Below are 17,153 nucleotides of genomic sequence, written 5' to 3'. Positions count from 1 at the left end.
TCAGGTGCCCTGAATGGGAGTTTTTTAAGGAGTCTGTTCATTACCTCCATTCTTTTTGTGGGAGGATTCACTGTCTTTGAAACACAGCCATGAAGAGGTTTTAGGAGGCAGAGGATGGAAGCCACCTGGCTTAGACGTAAACTGTTTTCAGCTGTGGCTCAGCAAGGGGAGAAGCCCCAGCTGGCCAGGTGGCCCGTGAGGGGCTGGAGGAAGCACTTCCCCACATGTAGACCTGGACAGCAACCTCAGCATTGTTGGGAACATGTGAGCAGTGCAGGTCCCGGGACCCCACCTGAGACCCTCTGAATCAGAAACTCAGGAGTAGGGGCGCCTGGGTGGCACAGTGGTTAAGCGTCTGCCCTCGGCTCAGGGCGTGATCCCGGCGTTCTGGGATCGAGCCCCACATCAGGCTCCTCCGCTATGAGCCTGCTTCTTCCTCTCCCACTCCCCCTGCTTGTGTTCCCTCTCTCGCTGGCTGTCTCTATCTCTGTCAAATAAATAAATAAAATCTTTAAAAAAAAAAAAAAAGAAAGAAACTCCGGAGTAAGGGGTCGCTGAGCTATCTATTCTAACAAGCCCTCCAAAGGATTCTGATGCAGGCCAAGAGAACCATTGCTCCCAGGGGACTCGGATGCCTGCAGCTAAGTGGTCCAGTGAGGTCCACTGTCTGCTGATGGTAATCACAGCTGCCATGTCTCAGCCTTGACTCTGTGCCCTGCTGTCTCCTCTACCTGTGTCGCCTCCTGGAGCCTTCATTGCCACTGTAGACAGAGGAATAGGTCTTGCATTCCTGAGGGGCATGCCTCCAAGCTGCGAGACACAGTATGATAGTGGTGTGGGCATTGCGAGGCCGGGAGAGTCCTCGGAGCCAGAGCAGCTGGAGAACACCAAGGTCGTGGAGGAGGGAGAGCTTAAGCTGCCCCAAAGGGATGAAGACTTTCAAGAGGAAAGAGAAGTCATTTTCTGAGCAGGAGTAAATGCATCAAGTTGGAAATGCATGTGATGGCCAACCCTGAGATCAGATATTCAGTGGCCTCTCCTGGTGGAACCTTCCCCACATCCCTGCTTAACAAAGGTACCCTCTCTTGCTTCTCCATCTGCCTGTGCCACTCTCCGGCTGAGCCTCTGAGTTGTTTGCTCTGCCCTGAGGGGAGAAGGGTTTTGAGCCTGGAAACTGGGGGACAAGATGACAGCTGAGACAAGAAAGACTGTGGGTGGGAAACACATTTTAAGTTAAATTAAGTTGAGGTTCCTTACGTTGCCGACAATATCATGGGCAAAATGACCCGAAAACCCCTTCTGCTAAACAGCATCTCCAGGTGCTGGAACTTGCATAACGAACGTCCTTTTAAATGCATAGCTGAGCTTGCAAGAGAGTAAATGAAATCATATTGGCCTGAAAATGAGGATGAAGTCACAGAATAAAAGAGCAAGGAGACTCTCAGGGGACCCCCCTCCTCGAAATGAAGGGGTGGAAAGAATAAGCCACTAGCACAGGGAGATGCCAAGGGAAAAATTCAGAAAGACCCTGTAGGCCAGTCAGTCCAGGGTGGGGAAAAATATTACAGTAGCCTCAACCCAACAGAAAAACCTTTGTCTCTCTCTTTTTTAAGACTTTATTCATTTATTTGAGAGAGAGAGAGAGAGAGAGAGACAGTGAGCGGGAGAGAAGCAGAGGGAGAGGGACAAGCAGACTCCCCACTAAGTGCAGAGCCCCATGTGGGGATGGATCTCATGACCCTAAGATCATGACCTGAGCCGAAACCAAGACTTGGACACGCAACCAACCAAGCCACCCAGGTGCCCCAGACTTTAGTCTCTTGATGATCCCAGCCAGCCACCAGAGCAAGGAGGGCAGGAGTTCCTCAGGTCTCTAGGCCTGAGCACCAAGAGAAGAAAGGAAAAAAGATATTCTTACACCCATCAGCTGGAAGTGTTAATATGTTTAGTAGATGTTACAGATGGTAAAACTTCAGAAACCATCAGTAAGGAAACAGAAAGACAGGCTGACCGAGAAAGAACTTTGTAATCTAACATGCATTATAGAAAGAAAGAAAAAAAGCAAAGGGTTTTCTTTTTCTGTTTAGTTTTTCTAAAAACACCTACTGAGGTGTTTATTGCAGTGACAATTTTGTCTATACTCACTGATCTCCACATTTTGGTACAACCAAAGGATGGGGGCCTGGGGACAGGAAGATGAGGGAGAACCCGTGGTCAAACGACACGACACATTCATTTAATCAAAACGGGGGGAAAAATCTAAATTTGAGGAAAAATTAAAATGGTTACTTTTATGAAAGACCGCATATATAATGGATGGTTACAACAGCTCTACATAAGACTGCAAAAAAGTTCCCCATTCGGTTACTTTGATGCCAACCTTAAGTCAGTAGCAGTGGCTGAACAGGACATTCCAGAAAGCTAAGCAAAAGTAGACCACACATTTTGTTCTCTAGAGTACTGGTGATAAGGGATAGATCGTGGAAGAAACTAGCGGAGGAAATGGACAGTGTTTTTCTTAGATTGCCTATCTGAGATGGCAAATGACTCACCTATGCTTCATGCCAGACCTGACTCATAGTCAATTCAAAATTGAGTCCCTTGGCAACTTGGAAAGTCCCTGAACGTCAGATTTTCTGAGGTGTTGATTAAATACAATTCATGTGCTTTAATATTCTAGACTACCTGGAGACAGGGTTTCTGTTTTGATGATGAAAACTAAAGCATCAGCTTTGTTCTTGCCGGCATGAAGTACACACTTCCTTCAGAGACGAAGCCCCAGAAATATATATGTAAGAAAGGACTGAGCTTTTTTTTCTCAAAGGTACTTTAGAATATACTGAAATCCCTGGATGAATGGAATCAAGGTTTGTTCCATAGGACATGGAAGAAAATCTTCTTCACTTAGAAAAGTTTACATGTAGAGATTCTCCATAAAATTCTTGGTGAAAGAACCTTAATTTGGCTCTTGCCTAACAGGTGATTTTGTGTGATTTTGAATGGACTGGCCCCTTTAATGGGCCTGGCAGAGTAAGTTTCTGCAACATGTACCCTCAGGGATAGATGAAATAATTTGTTGGCTGGGGCTTCTTTTATAATTTGCAAAATAGGAATAATGATATCCACACTGCAGAGGGCATTGGATTAAATTGGAGGTAGGTAAATATCCATCTGAACAGTGCAGTATGTCAACACCCAACTACCACTGTAGGACTTTCAAATGTCAGTGTTGGACTATACTCTCTGAGTAAGTAGCCAATGGTCTAATATTTTAGGTGACCCTTAAAGCCAGACATCAGGGTAAAGGAGGAATCCTGTGTCACTCTTTGCTAAAACAGGCACATGACAACATAATGAAACTTCAGTTTTAAGATGGCTACACTCAGTTGAAGGACAGTCAACCATTATGGCTGCTGAGAGAAACTGCATACCTCATCCCAATGGAGTCCTCCCCACAAGGTCACTTCCCTCTCTGCCCCATGGAGCTCTTCCTAGCCTAATTGCCATGGGGCTTTCTATTGTATCCTAAGGAAACAGTGATGTTCATATGTGTGAAAGAAATCCACTCCCTACTGTTACTGATACCCTCATTTAAACAAATGAAAGCAGTTAAGAGGGGTGCCTGGACGGCTCAATTGGTTAAGTGTCTGACTCTTGGTTTCAACTCCAGTCATGATATTGTGGTCAAGAGATCGAGCCTTGTGTCAGGCATTCAGTGTGGAGTCTGCTTGAAATTCTTTCCCTCTCCCTCTCCCTCCCCCTCTGCTCCCCCCCCCCGCTGGCAACCACACTCTCTCTTTCTCTGTCTCTCTAAAATAAATAAATAAAATCCTAAAAAAAAAAGCAGTCAAGAATCACTAAACAATTTTTTTTCTTGATGCATGAAAGAGGGGCAACAAATTGATCAGAAAAACTAATACCAAAGGAAGTAGAGTTAATTTAGGAAACAGAATAGAACTTTAAATATTTTTTGTCATTGCTTTCCAGAATTATAATAGATTATCACATACATAAAACAAGAGTAGGTGAATAAATCAGTGAATAAAAGAACATCCAAAAGTTTCTGGAAATGAAATACAGACACATCGTGGTGAAATTTTTGATATTCACAAATAAAGAGGAAACTCTTACCAGCTTTGAGAGAGAAGGTTATAGACAATTCAAAAAAAACCATGCTAGCCTGTGGGTCCTCATCTGTGAGGCAGGATGGCAGAGAAGAAGGGGCTGAGGATACAGTCTTGAAGAAAGATTGTGACCTGAATCTTGCTTGGATTTAGCCTTACCGATTGTCAAGGATGCGGATTAAGTGAAGACAATCTTCAGACACAAGCAGGCTTAGAGAGTAAACTGGATCCAATTAGATTGTCTTGAAAGTACAACTACAGAAACAAGTAATCCAAATAATGGAAAATAAATATAAAAAAGAGAACCGTGTGATAGGCAACTGTCTCATTTCATAGAAGGTCCTGTAATGGAAACCCCATAATGTAAAATAGATGTATATTTTTAAATTTATATTCTATATTTACATACTATACTTATAATTATGTTATAATTATTTGTATATGATATATTTAAATTATATACTTATATATTTTATGTGTCTAGTTATTATATTAATAAATGTATTAATGTATCTAATTATAGTAAACATATAACATAGTATTTATATTTAATAAATATTATAGGTGTATTTATGAAAATATCAGGGCAATTTACACATTGATTAGACAGAACTCTTTAGTTCCAAGAGACAGAAACATGTCTTGTACTATTTAAGAAAAATGGGTTTTTGTTGGAGTTTTTTGGCTCACATAACTGGGAATTCCAAGAGCTGAATCCTCATTAAGGTCATGACCGAGTCCAGGTACCCAGTTACTGTCATAGGACTGTGTTTTTCCCCCATCTGTGGACAAGCTCTCTCTATGTGCTAGTCCAAGTGACTGCCACTTATCCCAGACTCCCCAGTTCCATTGACTCCAGCCCAATGAGACCACCTTCCCCAGGATCTCTGGTGGGAAGGTCCAGAGACAGGCCTTGATTTGTCCAGCTTAGGACAAGTGCCCTTCTTTGACTCCACGGTTATGTGCAGTTTAAATTGGCCAGATTTTGGTTCATCTCACGCCCACGCTCCATGGCCGGGAGTAGATAGGGGTCACTGTTAGATATTCCCAGATGTTGAGAAATAGCTTATCCACAGAAAGGAGGAATTCGTTTAGCACTAACAGGGAGGGGGACAGTGCTGGACAGACAAAAGCAGTATCTGTTGCCTGTATATGTCTAAACAGAACAGTGATTGCAACACAGCCCTGCCTTACAGTGGTGGAAATTGAAATTTTCTCTGCCCATTTCTCTGGGCACATCAGAATTCTAAGATTAGACTCTAGAGAAATATGGGTTGACTGATACCAAGAATATATGACTTGACTCTTAAGAGAATCCAGGTCTATTTTATATCCACAGGTGCCTTCAAAGTCTTCATTATCCTGCCTTCTTGAAGAAGTGTGTGTGTGTGTGTGTGTGTGTGTGTGCGCGTGCGTGCACAATAATGCTCTATAGTGAACTGGCTGCACTGTTACCTACATCACGCAGTGTCTTTGAGAGGCCCCGGTCTGTGGGGCTTTTGGGCAAGAACACTAATGTGTTTTTTTGTGTTTTTTTTTTTGTTTTTTTTTTTTTTAAAAGATTTTATTTATTTATTCGACAGAGATAGAGACAGCCAGCGAGAGAGGGAACACAAGCAGGGGGAGTGGGAGAGGAAGAAGCAGGCTCATAGCGGAAGAGCCTGATATGGGGCTCGATCCCATAACGCCAGGATCACGCCCTGAGCTGAAGGCAGGCGCTTAACCGCTGTGCCACCCAGGCGCCCAAGAACACTAATGTTAATTAAATGTTAAATAGTGCCCATCTAACTAAAGAAGCCGTCATTTTGAAGAGGAATGAACACCTTAAACTTTTGAGCAAACTACCTAAGGAATTAACTAGAGGGAAAGAAGGTAGGCAGGATTAGGGCCACCAGTTAAGGCAGATCCATGTAATGCTGGTGACAGAGGGTCTCCTCTACACCCTACCTCTTCACTCTCTTCCCCCGGAGCATTTGCACACAGGTACCCCCACATGGCCATGATGCCATGCAGCCCAGGAAACACCATAGAGCCCAACCACTTTTGACAGAACCTGACATTTCCTGTTTGGCCTCATGTTTCCTTGCATCTGCGCATTCTTTGATCCTTCTGTCGTCCATCTGCCCACACCATGCTTGTTTCAAGACCCTGTTCAGTGGTGCCTTTCACGTCCTCTCTACTTCTGTTTTCCTGAGGCAATCTCCATGTGCTTCCCACCGCGGCTCGTAACCTGACTGACTTGTGTTGTGTGTGCCGGTGGTTTTAACCTGCGGGAGACATTTCCCTGGAAAAACACCAAGACTTTCCAAGGGAATGCATTCCCAGAAGTTATGCCTCCATTTTTGTATTTGTTCTTGCAAGTGAGGTGCCTGGGAGCTCACCTGGGGACAGCCTCAGTGCCAGCATTCCCCCGACTCCACTTGTAGGAAGCCCCTTCTCCTCCCTCACAAAAGACAGGTGTAGCACTCAGCCATCGGGCATCCCACTTGGGTGCCGTTCCCTGAGATGGGCAGACCTATTCTTGGTGCCTGGCGAAAGGACAACTGGAATTCTTGGTGGAGGGCTGAGCAGGTAAGAAGTCCAAGGTCTGCAGCAGATCCTTTTGAGCATCAGGTGATTTCCAAGTCTTCTTTCCAACCAAACTGACAAAGAATCCAGTCACTGGCTTACAGCTCATTAAGCATAAATTTTGTGACAGATCAATTACATGATATATGCCAGGGGAAGAGTTTAGAGGCTTAATTGACCTCTACTTACTCATGTGAACAAGGCTTCCTGGTGCTTAATACCAGTAAGAATGAAAAATATGAGCTGCTGTTTATGGCAAACCCCACCTCAAGCTAGTGATAAATAATGCAGTCATTTTAAAGGAATTAATTGATAAAAGTCTCACCTAGCTCACTATGAGAGGCACTTTCAACGAAATTTTACCTTTTTATTTAACAAGGGTCAAAATTTCTAAAATATTTATGCCGTTTGTATTGACTCCTTTCAGTTAATTATCACAGTGATAACCACTCCATGTCAAGAAAGAATTTAACACTGCCACGTTATGGTGAGAGGAAATAACAATTAATTTATATACATATTTTATACAAAGAAATCTGATTAATAAAAAACAACTCTCAAGTGTAAAGTAGTTCAGATAACACGAGATGCTGTGGCATTGTGGAACAGAAATCAGGTCCAGAAAAATGAGACATTCTGAAACATGGCCTGTTAAGAGAATTTGCTCACTCCTTGTTACATGGGGGCTTCTGGACGTCAAAATACTGTCATGTTCAGATTCCTTTGATTACATTTTAAAATGGAAACAATTTTGGGGCGCCCGAGTGGCTCAGACAGCTCTAAGTGTCCGACTCTTGATTTCGACTCAGGTCATTATCTCAGGGTCATGAGATAAAGCCCTGCATCAGGCTCTGCGCTGAGCATGGAGCCGGGTTGAGATTCTCTCTCCTTCTCCCTCTGCCCCTCCCCCCAACCCACCCATGCTCTCTCTCACACTCTCTAAAAAAAAAAAAAGAAAAAAACATTTTTAAAAGTATTAATATTTACAATGCAGCAGAAATTACATTGAACTCATGATGGAAAATTTCAGGTGTCAATTAAAGATGTTAGAAATATATAGTGGTTCAAAATTTTGGGGGAATGTATACGACAAAAATTACTGACATGCACTGATTATCAGTTTGGACCACTGGTTCGGAGCACTTTGCTGGTGGCTCCCTTATTTTTCCTTTTATTCCCAGTAACTAGAACATAGGGAACTAAATCACAGTAGATAGAGCTGAAGGATGAGCATTGCTTATTGGCTATGAATGGCGTGCCAAAACCGTAGGCATCAGTATGAGATGGGGAAGAATCCTGTGAGACTTCTTCTCTGGTCCTTATCAATGTGATGGAAGTGACCCTTGGGAAGTCTCCCTTGGTAATGACCAGCAAGTAAGCAATATCATAGGATACACGAGCTTTCATTTGCATTTAATCAAATCACTCAAAACTAAATCTGTTACAGAAGTCCTTGGAAGATCCTTATATTTAGTGTTTGAAATTTTCTTTGGTGACTTTCTTTGGTGAAAAACTCAATGAAACTAGTATGGAACAGAACACAATGGTGTTCACCTTGAGGAATTGGGAGCCTGAAGTTAGCATTTTCTTCCTTGCATCTTAGCTAGAGAAATTTCCTGAAGCGCTCATTTAGATTGAATGGCATTTGAATCATGAGAGTATAAAACTAAGGTGGAGGACAATGAAAGGGTTAGTGTTCCTTATTTGGGTTCTGTGGCTGTTCATTTGGAAGAGAACTTAATCACAAATTTGTATCAGGCTTCTTCTAATGACAAATTAAGTGTTTTTCACATTTGCAAAAATCGTGCCATTACTTTTTAGCTCCAAAAGGGTGTTCACGCCTTAAGAGAAGAGCAAACTTGCCAGAGAATTAATTAACTCAAAAATCATGAGCTGCACTTTTAGGGCTGACAGAAGATAGCAGAAGGGATATCGACAATGTCGTATTCCTTTTACGATTCCTAGTTAGTCACCAGTCAATTGTCCGAAGAATGTTTACATCTTACATTTTGATTTGGGATTTCAGAGAATGATAGTACTCTGTATCTAGAAGGGATTTTAGAGCTCATCAGAACCCACTTATTTTATAGAAAGGGGAAAGAAAGGCTGTTCCAAGTTCAGAGTCGAATTGGACCTCAATGTGGGATTCCGGCTCTCGATCCAGCTGCCTCTGGATTTCAGGCTGGGGTCCCTGGACCACTGGCTTCACAGAACCAGGGGCTGAGTGACGGAGGTGAGGGGCACTGAGAAGGGTCTGCAGGGCCCCAATCTCGTGACAGCCAAAGCAGCTGCAAGCTTTTATGTTTTGGGTTTCTGTTTATCAATAAAGAAAAAAACAAGTCTCCTGCACCATTATCTTATTCAGAAATTGTCAAAACATGTTACAGCTCACAGGGTTAATAGCAGAAACCGGCCCAGCGGAGGACAGACGTGAAGTCGAGGCAGGGCGAGTGAGGTGAGGATAGCTGATTCCAAGCAAAGACTCTCAGACTGACAGAGCTGACTGAGGACAGACATGAAAACCACACCGAGCCAGGTTGGAGCCTCACAAGAATGTTCCTTCCTATCTCCAAATTGGTGCCATCTTTGACAGCTCCCGCAGGGGCGTGGCAGGCAGTCGCTCGCAGGAGTCTGAGCCCTTGCACGTGCTGCTCTCTCCTTGGCCTCCCCTGGGCTGGGTGCCCACATCACTGCCATCATTCTGTCCTCCCGCCCTCGCCAACACATCCCCACCACCTGCTGCACGTGGCATTGCTCCCATTCCTTCTTCCCGGGCATTTATGCACTCGTCCTCCCGATGCCTGTGTGACTGCCCTCCTGAAAGCGGGGACGCCCTTACCCACTCCTGCCCAGCACGGGCTCCCTGGCCCCCCATATGGTGCATGGTAGGGGGTGCCTCACTGAATACCTGTCTAGTAGGTTCAAGGATGCAATTACCCAGGCCCTGGAAGGTGATCCGTGAGAAGTGGAGGGCTCACCTGGGCAAGAGGGGAGCTCTGGTAACTGCAGTCTTTACTGTATATTGTGAAAATGGTTTCACACGTACACGCTCAATATAGACTTCTCACACCTTGTCAATTTAGGTTTGCAGTTGGCTTAATTTAGAGCACTGACTTTCAACTTTTTCTTTTCCTCAAAACTCTGAAGGATGTAAAGCAAGCCCAGACCAGCATTCTGGATCTCATAACTGGAGGGAAAGGGGGTGCGGTGGGCTTGGAGTCCCCATCAGCCAAGGATGCTTTCTGAGTTTCCAGGGCTTGTGTGTGTCAGGAGAGCATCCGAGCTGCAGGTGGGACCCGTCGAGAGGTCAGCTTCAGGGAGCAGACCCGGTGGGTTTACTTCACACTTGAGAGGTGACAGCTGGGATGGGAAGAGCGGGGCCAGGGCTGGACGGAGCACCTATTTGGTACTCCTGCAGTGTGCTGACACCTCTCTCTGACCAGCCATCCACACTCGACCTGTGCAAACGCACATAGCATTGGTATTAGCATATGGCATCGTCGGGCTCTTGTGTATGTGACTGTCCCCTCATAAACCATGTGTCCCCAGATTGCCAAGAGTCTTGGACTGGAAATCCATGTCCTAGGTCCAATCACAGGGCCCTTCCCATCTTGGCACACACCCCCCACCCCCCCACCCCCCAGCTGTAGGGACACACCAGGGCCACTGCACCTTGGACCGGCAACACATTGAGCCCTCCCCACAGTCCTGTGGTGGCCCATGAGCCCACCTCCCAGACAAAACTGAGACAGAGGGGTCCGACCCCTGCCCTGGCCACCATTCAGCTGCTCTACTAGGATTCAAACGCAGGCCTCTGTGACCTGAAACCTCCATGCTCTTTCACGGCGTCCTACACCACATAGAAGAAAAAGTGTGAATTTAATTGCCCTACTTGTTCAGCGACAGTGACAAAAGGGAAGGCCGGAAACAAGGGCCTGGCTTGGCCGTCTGGGCTGCCGTTGATGGCTGTGCAGCGGAGCCCCTGAGTGGGGTCCCCACAACGACATCGTGGGGCGGAGTCACCGGCTGTGTGGGCAGAGTGGCCGGCAGCCGTCCGAGGTGCCACAGCTCATCAGCAAGCCCTCGGCAGGAAAGGTCTGGCTGTACTGGCCCGGAGGCACTGTTTCTTCTCCATATTCACCCTCTCATTAAGGGCCTGGCAACAAAAGCCAGGAAGAACGCCGCAGGAAGGCGGGCATTGTTAAAAGCGTTCACTGCATTCGGACACATTGCCTTGTGCATTTCTGCTTCTCTAAACAATTCCTCCTTTGTGTTCTTGTCTTTATACTGTTGAGCTCAGTTGTGAAATGTCTATTTTTTTAATTTTTGTTCTTTTGTTTATTTTATCGTTCGGGACCTCAAATAAGCCAACCCCTGAAAGAATGTTCTGCTCGGTGCTTTTTTGGGCTCGTTAATTCTATGTTGCCAGTCTGCTGTCCCGTTAAAGCCATGGCGAGGATGAGGACAGGGATGCTGCTGGCCTTTGACTCTCAGTGCACTATTATGTGCAGTGAGCGCCGGGAACGCCTATGGCCTGTATTCACATTAGACATCCAGCGGCTATGTATTGGACGAATGGTTTTGAAAAAAAATACAAAAAAAAAAAAAAAATTAAAATACTAAATAGATAAATAAATAAAACAAAATACACTGAAACTCCAACACAACATAGTCCTTACTTCCTGGTCCAGCAGGGCTGAGCTACTGAAGTTTGAAATCTGTACTCCTGTCCTCCTCTGGGCATGGAGCGTTCAGTGACCTCAGAGAGCCTGGAAGCTCACTCAGACTTACATGCTTAATGTATCTATCTCCAAAGAGCTGGCTTGGTATGTGTGCCAAATGGCTACACCCTTCCCCCGTCATGAATGTTTAAGTTTGATGGAACTCTGGCTCTGATCATTGCAGATCTCTGCATCTCGTTCTTTCTGCAGCAGTAAACCTCACTTAGTGCTCAGGGGGCCAGAGGGCCTCCACCAAACACATTTTTGTTCTGGTTCTTTTTAATTTTTCTTGGAGGTGATCCTCCAAGATCACCTCTTCTTTGGACCAGATCGTCCTGTCTCACATGTAAAAATGAAGGGGGAAAAATAAATAAAATCAAAATGAAGGGGGAGCCAAACGCCCGTGCCGTTAATACTTTAGGCCAGATTTCAGATGTTCATACCGAACATTTGTCAGAAGTTCCCAAACAGTATTAGCTATTTCTAAGTCTGTTTATATTTGGAAATGATTTTTTTTTTTAAAGAACTCACTTTTAAAACAACTTCAATGAAACCAAGGGTCAGGCTGGAAAAAACTGCATTCACCATGTCATTTGTCTGAATTTTTAAATGTGGTTGCTCATAGATACGTGATAAAAACCCAAAAGTCTGATTTGTAATGTGATTTTTGAGCGAAAGTTTTGCTCTTGATCACATATAGGCCTACGACTCCCTTCAAGTTAAAATGTTTCTGGAGGGAGTGTTGGGTTGGAACGGGTCTTGCTTGATTCCTAGCGCCCTGAATTCCAGCTTCCTGGTGAGTCAGGCAGGTTGGTGTAGAAACGTGCTGGCTGACCTGTCCTTGCCGTGTCTTGTCCAGTAAGCCTGCCCCTGGGCCCCAGCAGTCCCTGCGGCACAGACAGGGTCCCACCGGTGCTGTCTGAGGCCGAGGAGACAGTGTCTGTCAGCAGCTGTTTTGCATCAGAAGACACGACTGAAGACTCTGGCGTGGTGAGCTCCCCCTCAGACATCATCTCCCTGGATTCCCAACACGACAGCATGAAATCCAAAGATAAGTGGGCCACAGACCAGGAGGACGGCAGTGACCAGGACCTGGCTGGAACACCAGAACTGGGTCCCCACAAGAGCCCCACGTGGGAGAGGAACGGCTCTGGGAACTGGCATCCGAGGTGAGTCAGGGGACAGCTGGAGAGGGAGGTCCCAACCTAGCCTCGGGGAAGAAGGTCTTTGGTTCACGGTAACCCATCCAACGTGTGGCAGGTGCCCTCCAAAGTTGCCACTTCCCTATGTGGGGGTTCACTAGCCACACCATGTCTTCAGGCTTTCTAGACATGAAGGTGATTATAAGTAATACCTAAGATTGGCTTGTTTGTTTTTCCTTTTATATGAATGGTACCATATGCTCAGTGCCCTTTCTCACTCAACATCGTGTTTTTAAGATCGAACCATGATGATACGTGTCTTATGAGTTCATTTGTTTTTCTACCTTTTAATTAATGGGCAGTTAGGTTATACTGGTTTTCCACACCACGGGAAACAATGAGGAAGTTGTACATATGTCTCTGTTTACACATAGAGAGCTTTCTAAAGGAGCAATTATTAGACATTCAGAAAAATTCATCCTCAACTATGGACTGTTGACGAATTGCTCTCCAAAATGATTGTCTGGTTTACAGGCCCTCCAGTGGTCTCTAACGGCCTGCTGTCCACACCTGCATCACATCTGTGATCAGTACACCTCTACTTTTCCACTCGTACAGTTGTCTGATGGCACTTCACGTGCTTTTCAATATACAGTTGTCTGATTAGTAAGAATGAGCATGTCGTCATATGTGTATTACCACTTTGATTTTCTTCTTGCATGACTTGCCTTTCTATTGACTGCCCTTTTTAAACTTTTTTTTTAATTTTTTTATTTTGAGAGAGAAAAGAAAGAGCATGCACAAGAGTGGGGAGAGGGACGGAGGGAGAGGCAGACAGAGAATCTTAAGCAGGCTCCACGCCCAGCATGGAGCCTGACTCAGGGCTTGAACCCATGACCCTGAGATCATGACCTGCGCCAAAATCAAGAATCGGACATGTACCCCACTGAGCTACCCAGGTGCCCCCATAGACTGCCCTTTAAAAACAAAACAAATACAAAAGAAAATGGATGTTACTTTTTTAAAAAAATTCAGTAATTTCTTCTTAATCTGTAAATCAGTTCTTACTAAACAAAGAGTCTTTAAGACTATGCCTTGAATGTAACTTTGTTTTCTCTTGTTGAGTAAAAATTGCTTTTTAATTTTAATATTCTTGAATTTGTCCCTTTTCTCCTGAATGTGTATGATCTTTGCATATTTAAGAGACCGTTCTCATGCCCCGAAGGACTAAAGATTATCTGAATTTTTTATAAAAGTTTAGTGTCGCTTTCTCACATTTGGGCTTCTCAGCTACCTGGGTTTATTTTCGGGTGTGATGTGAAGAAGGAAATCTATTTTCTCCCACTGACTCCTAGCTCCACTTTGGATTCCATGTATGCCCCCAGCACTCTGCCCCATAGTGCCGACTTACCTGTCTGACATTGTCCCAACCCCCCATTGCCATTGCCCCTTTCTTTGTTCTTCTAAAAAGGAGGTTAATTCTCCGCGGCCCATCAATTTTTTTCACCCTGTCGATAATTTTAAGAGCCAGTCACACAAACAATGTTATGGAAATATTAACAAAAAGTAGAATGATTCCAAAAAATTCACAGGTTGATCACCAAAATAAGCAAATGCCTTTGTATTTTTCATATTTTGTTCCCACTTTGTCCATATGAACACACAAATCTTTACCTGGTTAATGTAATTGTAGTGTCAGTAATAATTTATTTTGATTTATTTTTACCTAAGGATTTATCACGAGCATTTGCCCATTTGTTAATTACACTCTCTAATAATTTTAACGTATAGCTCGTCAATCTTAAGGACCATTTCAAGGCCAAGTTTGTATTTCATTTGACAGGAAATTAGAAGGAACCAATTGCTCCCTTCCTCCCGCTCACCCCCAACACACACACAAGGTGTGTTAGCCTGTGCTGCTTGCATCTATGAGAGCAGAGAAAAATTATGACAGTTCCTTCTTAGTCCATTAAACATTAAAAAAAAAGTCACTTTCTACAGCAATCCCCAGGTCTGTTCTGTGAGTTTGCATGGAGATTGCATACCCCAAGCTCTACATCTGAAGCTAATCAGACACGTTTAATTCTGGCCCCTAGGGATGCTCATGTTAGTCATCGTTGGTTTTGCTGGCATTGACCCCTGATGTAAAATCTTGCTGACTTCTATCCAAATATGAGAGTTAATGTTGCCTGTGGCCACAGCCAGGATAATCATGGAGTCTTTGGAACTTGATGCTTTATACCAGCAGTGAGTAGGGCATGTTTTTCTGCCCTCATCTCTGGGACGCCATGGAATTTGAAAATAGCATGGTGGGGAGTGAGGGGGCTCTGACAGACCCACAGTGGGTCCCCCAGCACTAAGTGGCTGCCTGGTCTTTGTGAGTCCTAATGACTTTGCAGAGCCTTGTGGGGTGCTTATGCATGCACAGATAACGCCTCCTACTTACTCTATAGGTGCTGTAAGCCTATAAATGCCCGGTGTGCATGGCTCAGTACACATTGCCTGGCTATCAAATAGGACATATTGTCAAAACTACTACTGTGAGTTTAGGAAAGGGTCACCATGAATTCTCTGGGCTTCCAACAGCCCAGCAGTCCAAGAAGGATGCAGATAGCCTCTGAGCCCCCCAGCCCTGTGTGTGCTGTTCCACTATCTGCCACAGGGTTGGGCTCCACCCTCTGCCTACAACTTTTCATGGAATGACCATAGTTAGTGCAATATTGTGATTCATAAGAAATATCTATTTGGTCATTCAAATGACCAAAACGTATACCTCATAAATATTTGGTCTTCATCCACAGTTTCTGGCTCACAGCTCCCAAAAACCTTGGAATTTCCTGAGTGTTGAGAATGATAAAGGTCTTTTGTATGTTAATGAGATGCCTTTTGGAAAGCACCTTTGGATGGGGGCTGGTTGCCAGGGGAGCCAACCAAGTGACTGAAAGGTAGAACTTTCAGCTCCACTCCCTGACCTTCCTGGGAGGGGAAAAGGGTTGGAGGTAAAAATAGCCAATGGCCAGGGACTTAGTCAATTGTGATGATGCTATGAAGCCTCCATAAAACCCCAAAAGGACTGCATTGGAGAGCTTCCGGGTGGTGAGCACGCGCAGGTTGGGGAGAGTGGCTCCTGGAGAAGCACGGAAGATCCTTCCCCCACCTCTCCTTATGCATCTCTTTTTTCTGGCTGTTGATTCGTATCCCTTTTGATATCCTTTAATAAACTGGCCAACCCAAGCATTTTTCTGAATTCTGTGAGTCATCCTGGCAAATTAATTGAATGTAAGGATTCTGTAGCGGTTGATCAGAAGCACGAGGCTGGTGTCTCAAGTGCGGGGAAGGGAGGAGGCCGGTGGGACTGGTCGGATGGTGTCTCTGGGTCCATAGTGTCAGAAATGAGTTGAATTCTTGGACCTCCTGCTGGAGTCAGAGAAATGCTTGTCATTGTACATGGGGCAACGCCCCCCACATCCGTATTGAGTCCAGGAACACCTGAGAAGTTTCTTTTACAGGAGTTCTCCCCACTGACAAGTTAGACCAACTTGGAGACTGTGGTGTGGGGTATCACATATTTATTTTCAAATGTATGATTTTCCATCAAGTTCAGGGTGATGGAGAAGCAGGTATTAAGCTGGGGTTGCCAACTCAAAGGCTCACGGGGGCCAGGCAGATAATCAGCGTGAGCGGCCACAGAGAGCAGCCCTGAAAGCTCAGTCTCCTCTCGAGAAAGCAGCCTTGCACCCCCCTTCCAGACTCACCCAGAGGGATCGCAGACCCAGCCTGGCCGGCTTTTGAAGAGAAGCCAGAACCCAAATTCTTATGTGAGGTGTCCCAAGTTTAAAATGTTGGCAACCAAGTCAGACATTCAGAGCCAAACCAAACACATCTGCATGCTGGGCCAGACCGGCTCCCAGATGTGCACTCCACTGAGTATTTAAGGGGCGCCCTGGCCCTTCCTCCTCTGCCTGCGTCTCTTCCAGCTTTGGAATAGCGTTATAGTTTCTCAGTGTCTCCTTGAAAAATATCTTCACAGATACGTGTGGGGACTCCTTATAGCCTCCTCTTCATGAATTATGAAAGTCTCTTACAAATTCTGCAGGAAAGCAGCCTGTTTCAAGAGCACCCCTCTGTTCTGCCTCTGAATGTTCCTGGCATAAGGCTCTGTGAAGCACTGTTTTTGAAATGCTGTTCTATGCCTTCCACCATCCACACTGTCACACTGAAAGCCCTTACAAATACACACTTCTGTTTCATGGATATGGAGAGAATACATCTCTCTGAATGAACGTGGTGCGTTCCAGAGGCAGGCTCTGTGGTCCTGTCTGCAGCCTCGGATGCACTGAGAGCATGAGCAGCAAAAAGGCAGGAAAGGCTGGAGGGGTCAGGATGGGGTGGGGCCACACTCAGGGCAGGGGTGGGGGAGGCCTACAGACACTAGGCCAGAGGTCAAGTCTGCAGAATTATGGCAAGCCATGCTGATTTCAGGGGTCCAGAGCAGCCCAGGGTCAAGTTCAGTGGGATGAGAACCTAGGCTGGGGGGTTGGCAGCCCCAGGTCAAGCTGAAATTGTGCAAGAGCAGAACCCACCGCTGTTCACGGAGC

General features: G+C 45.3%; 1 protein-coding gene across 1 annotated transcript in view; it reads left to right on the top strand.

Moving 5' to 3' along the window:
* The window catches only part of COBL (cordon-bleu WH2 repeat protein), a 264,098-nt gene that overhangs the window by 221,778 nt on the left and 25,167 nt on the right, over positions 1–17,153 (top strand). The window contains exon 9 of the mRNA XM_040644519.1: positions 12,273–12,582. Within this exon, the coding sequence (XP_040500453.1) occupies positions 12,273–12,582 (310 nt within the window). The remainder of the gene's footprint in view (positions 1–12,272; positions 12,583–17,153) is intronic.

This window comes from Ursus maritimus, unplaced genomic scaffold (genome assembly GCF_017311325.1).
Source record: "Ursus maritimus isolate PB19 unplaced genomic scaffold, ASM1731132v1 scaffold_3, whole genome shotgun sequence".
NCBI lineage: Eukaryota > Metazoa > Chordata > Mammalia > Carnivora > Ursidae > Ursus > Ursus maritimus.
Note: the sequence above shows the minus strand (reverse complement) of the source record. Positions and strands in the feature narration are given on the sequence as shown.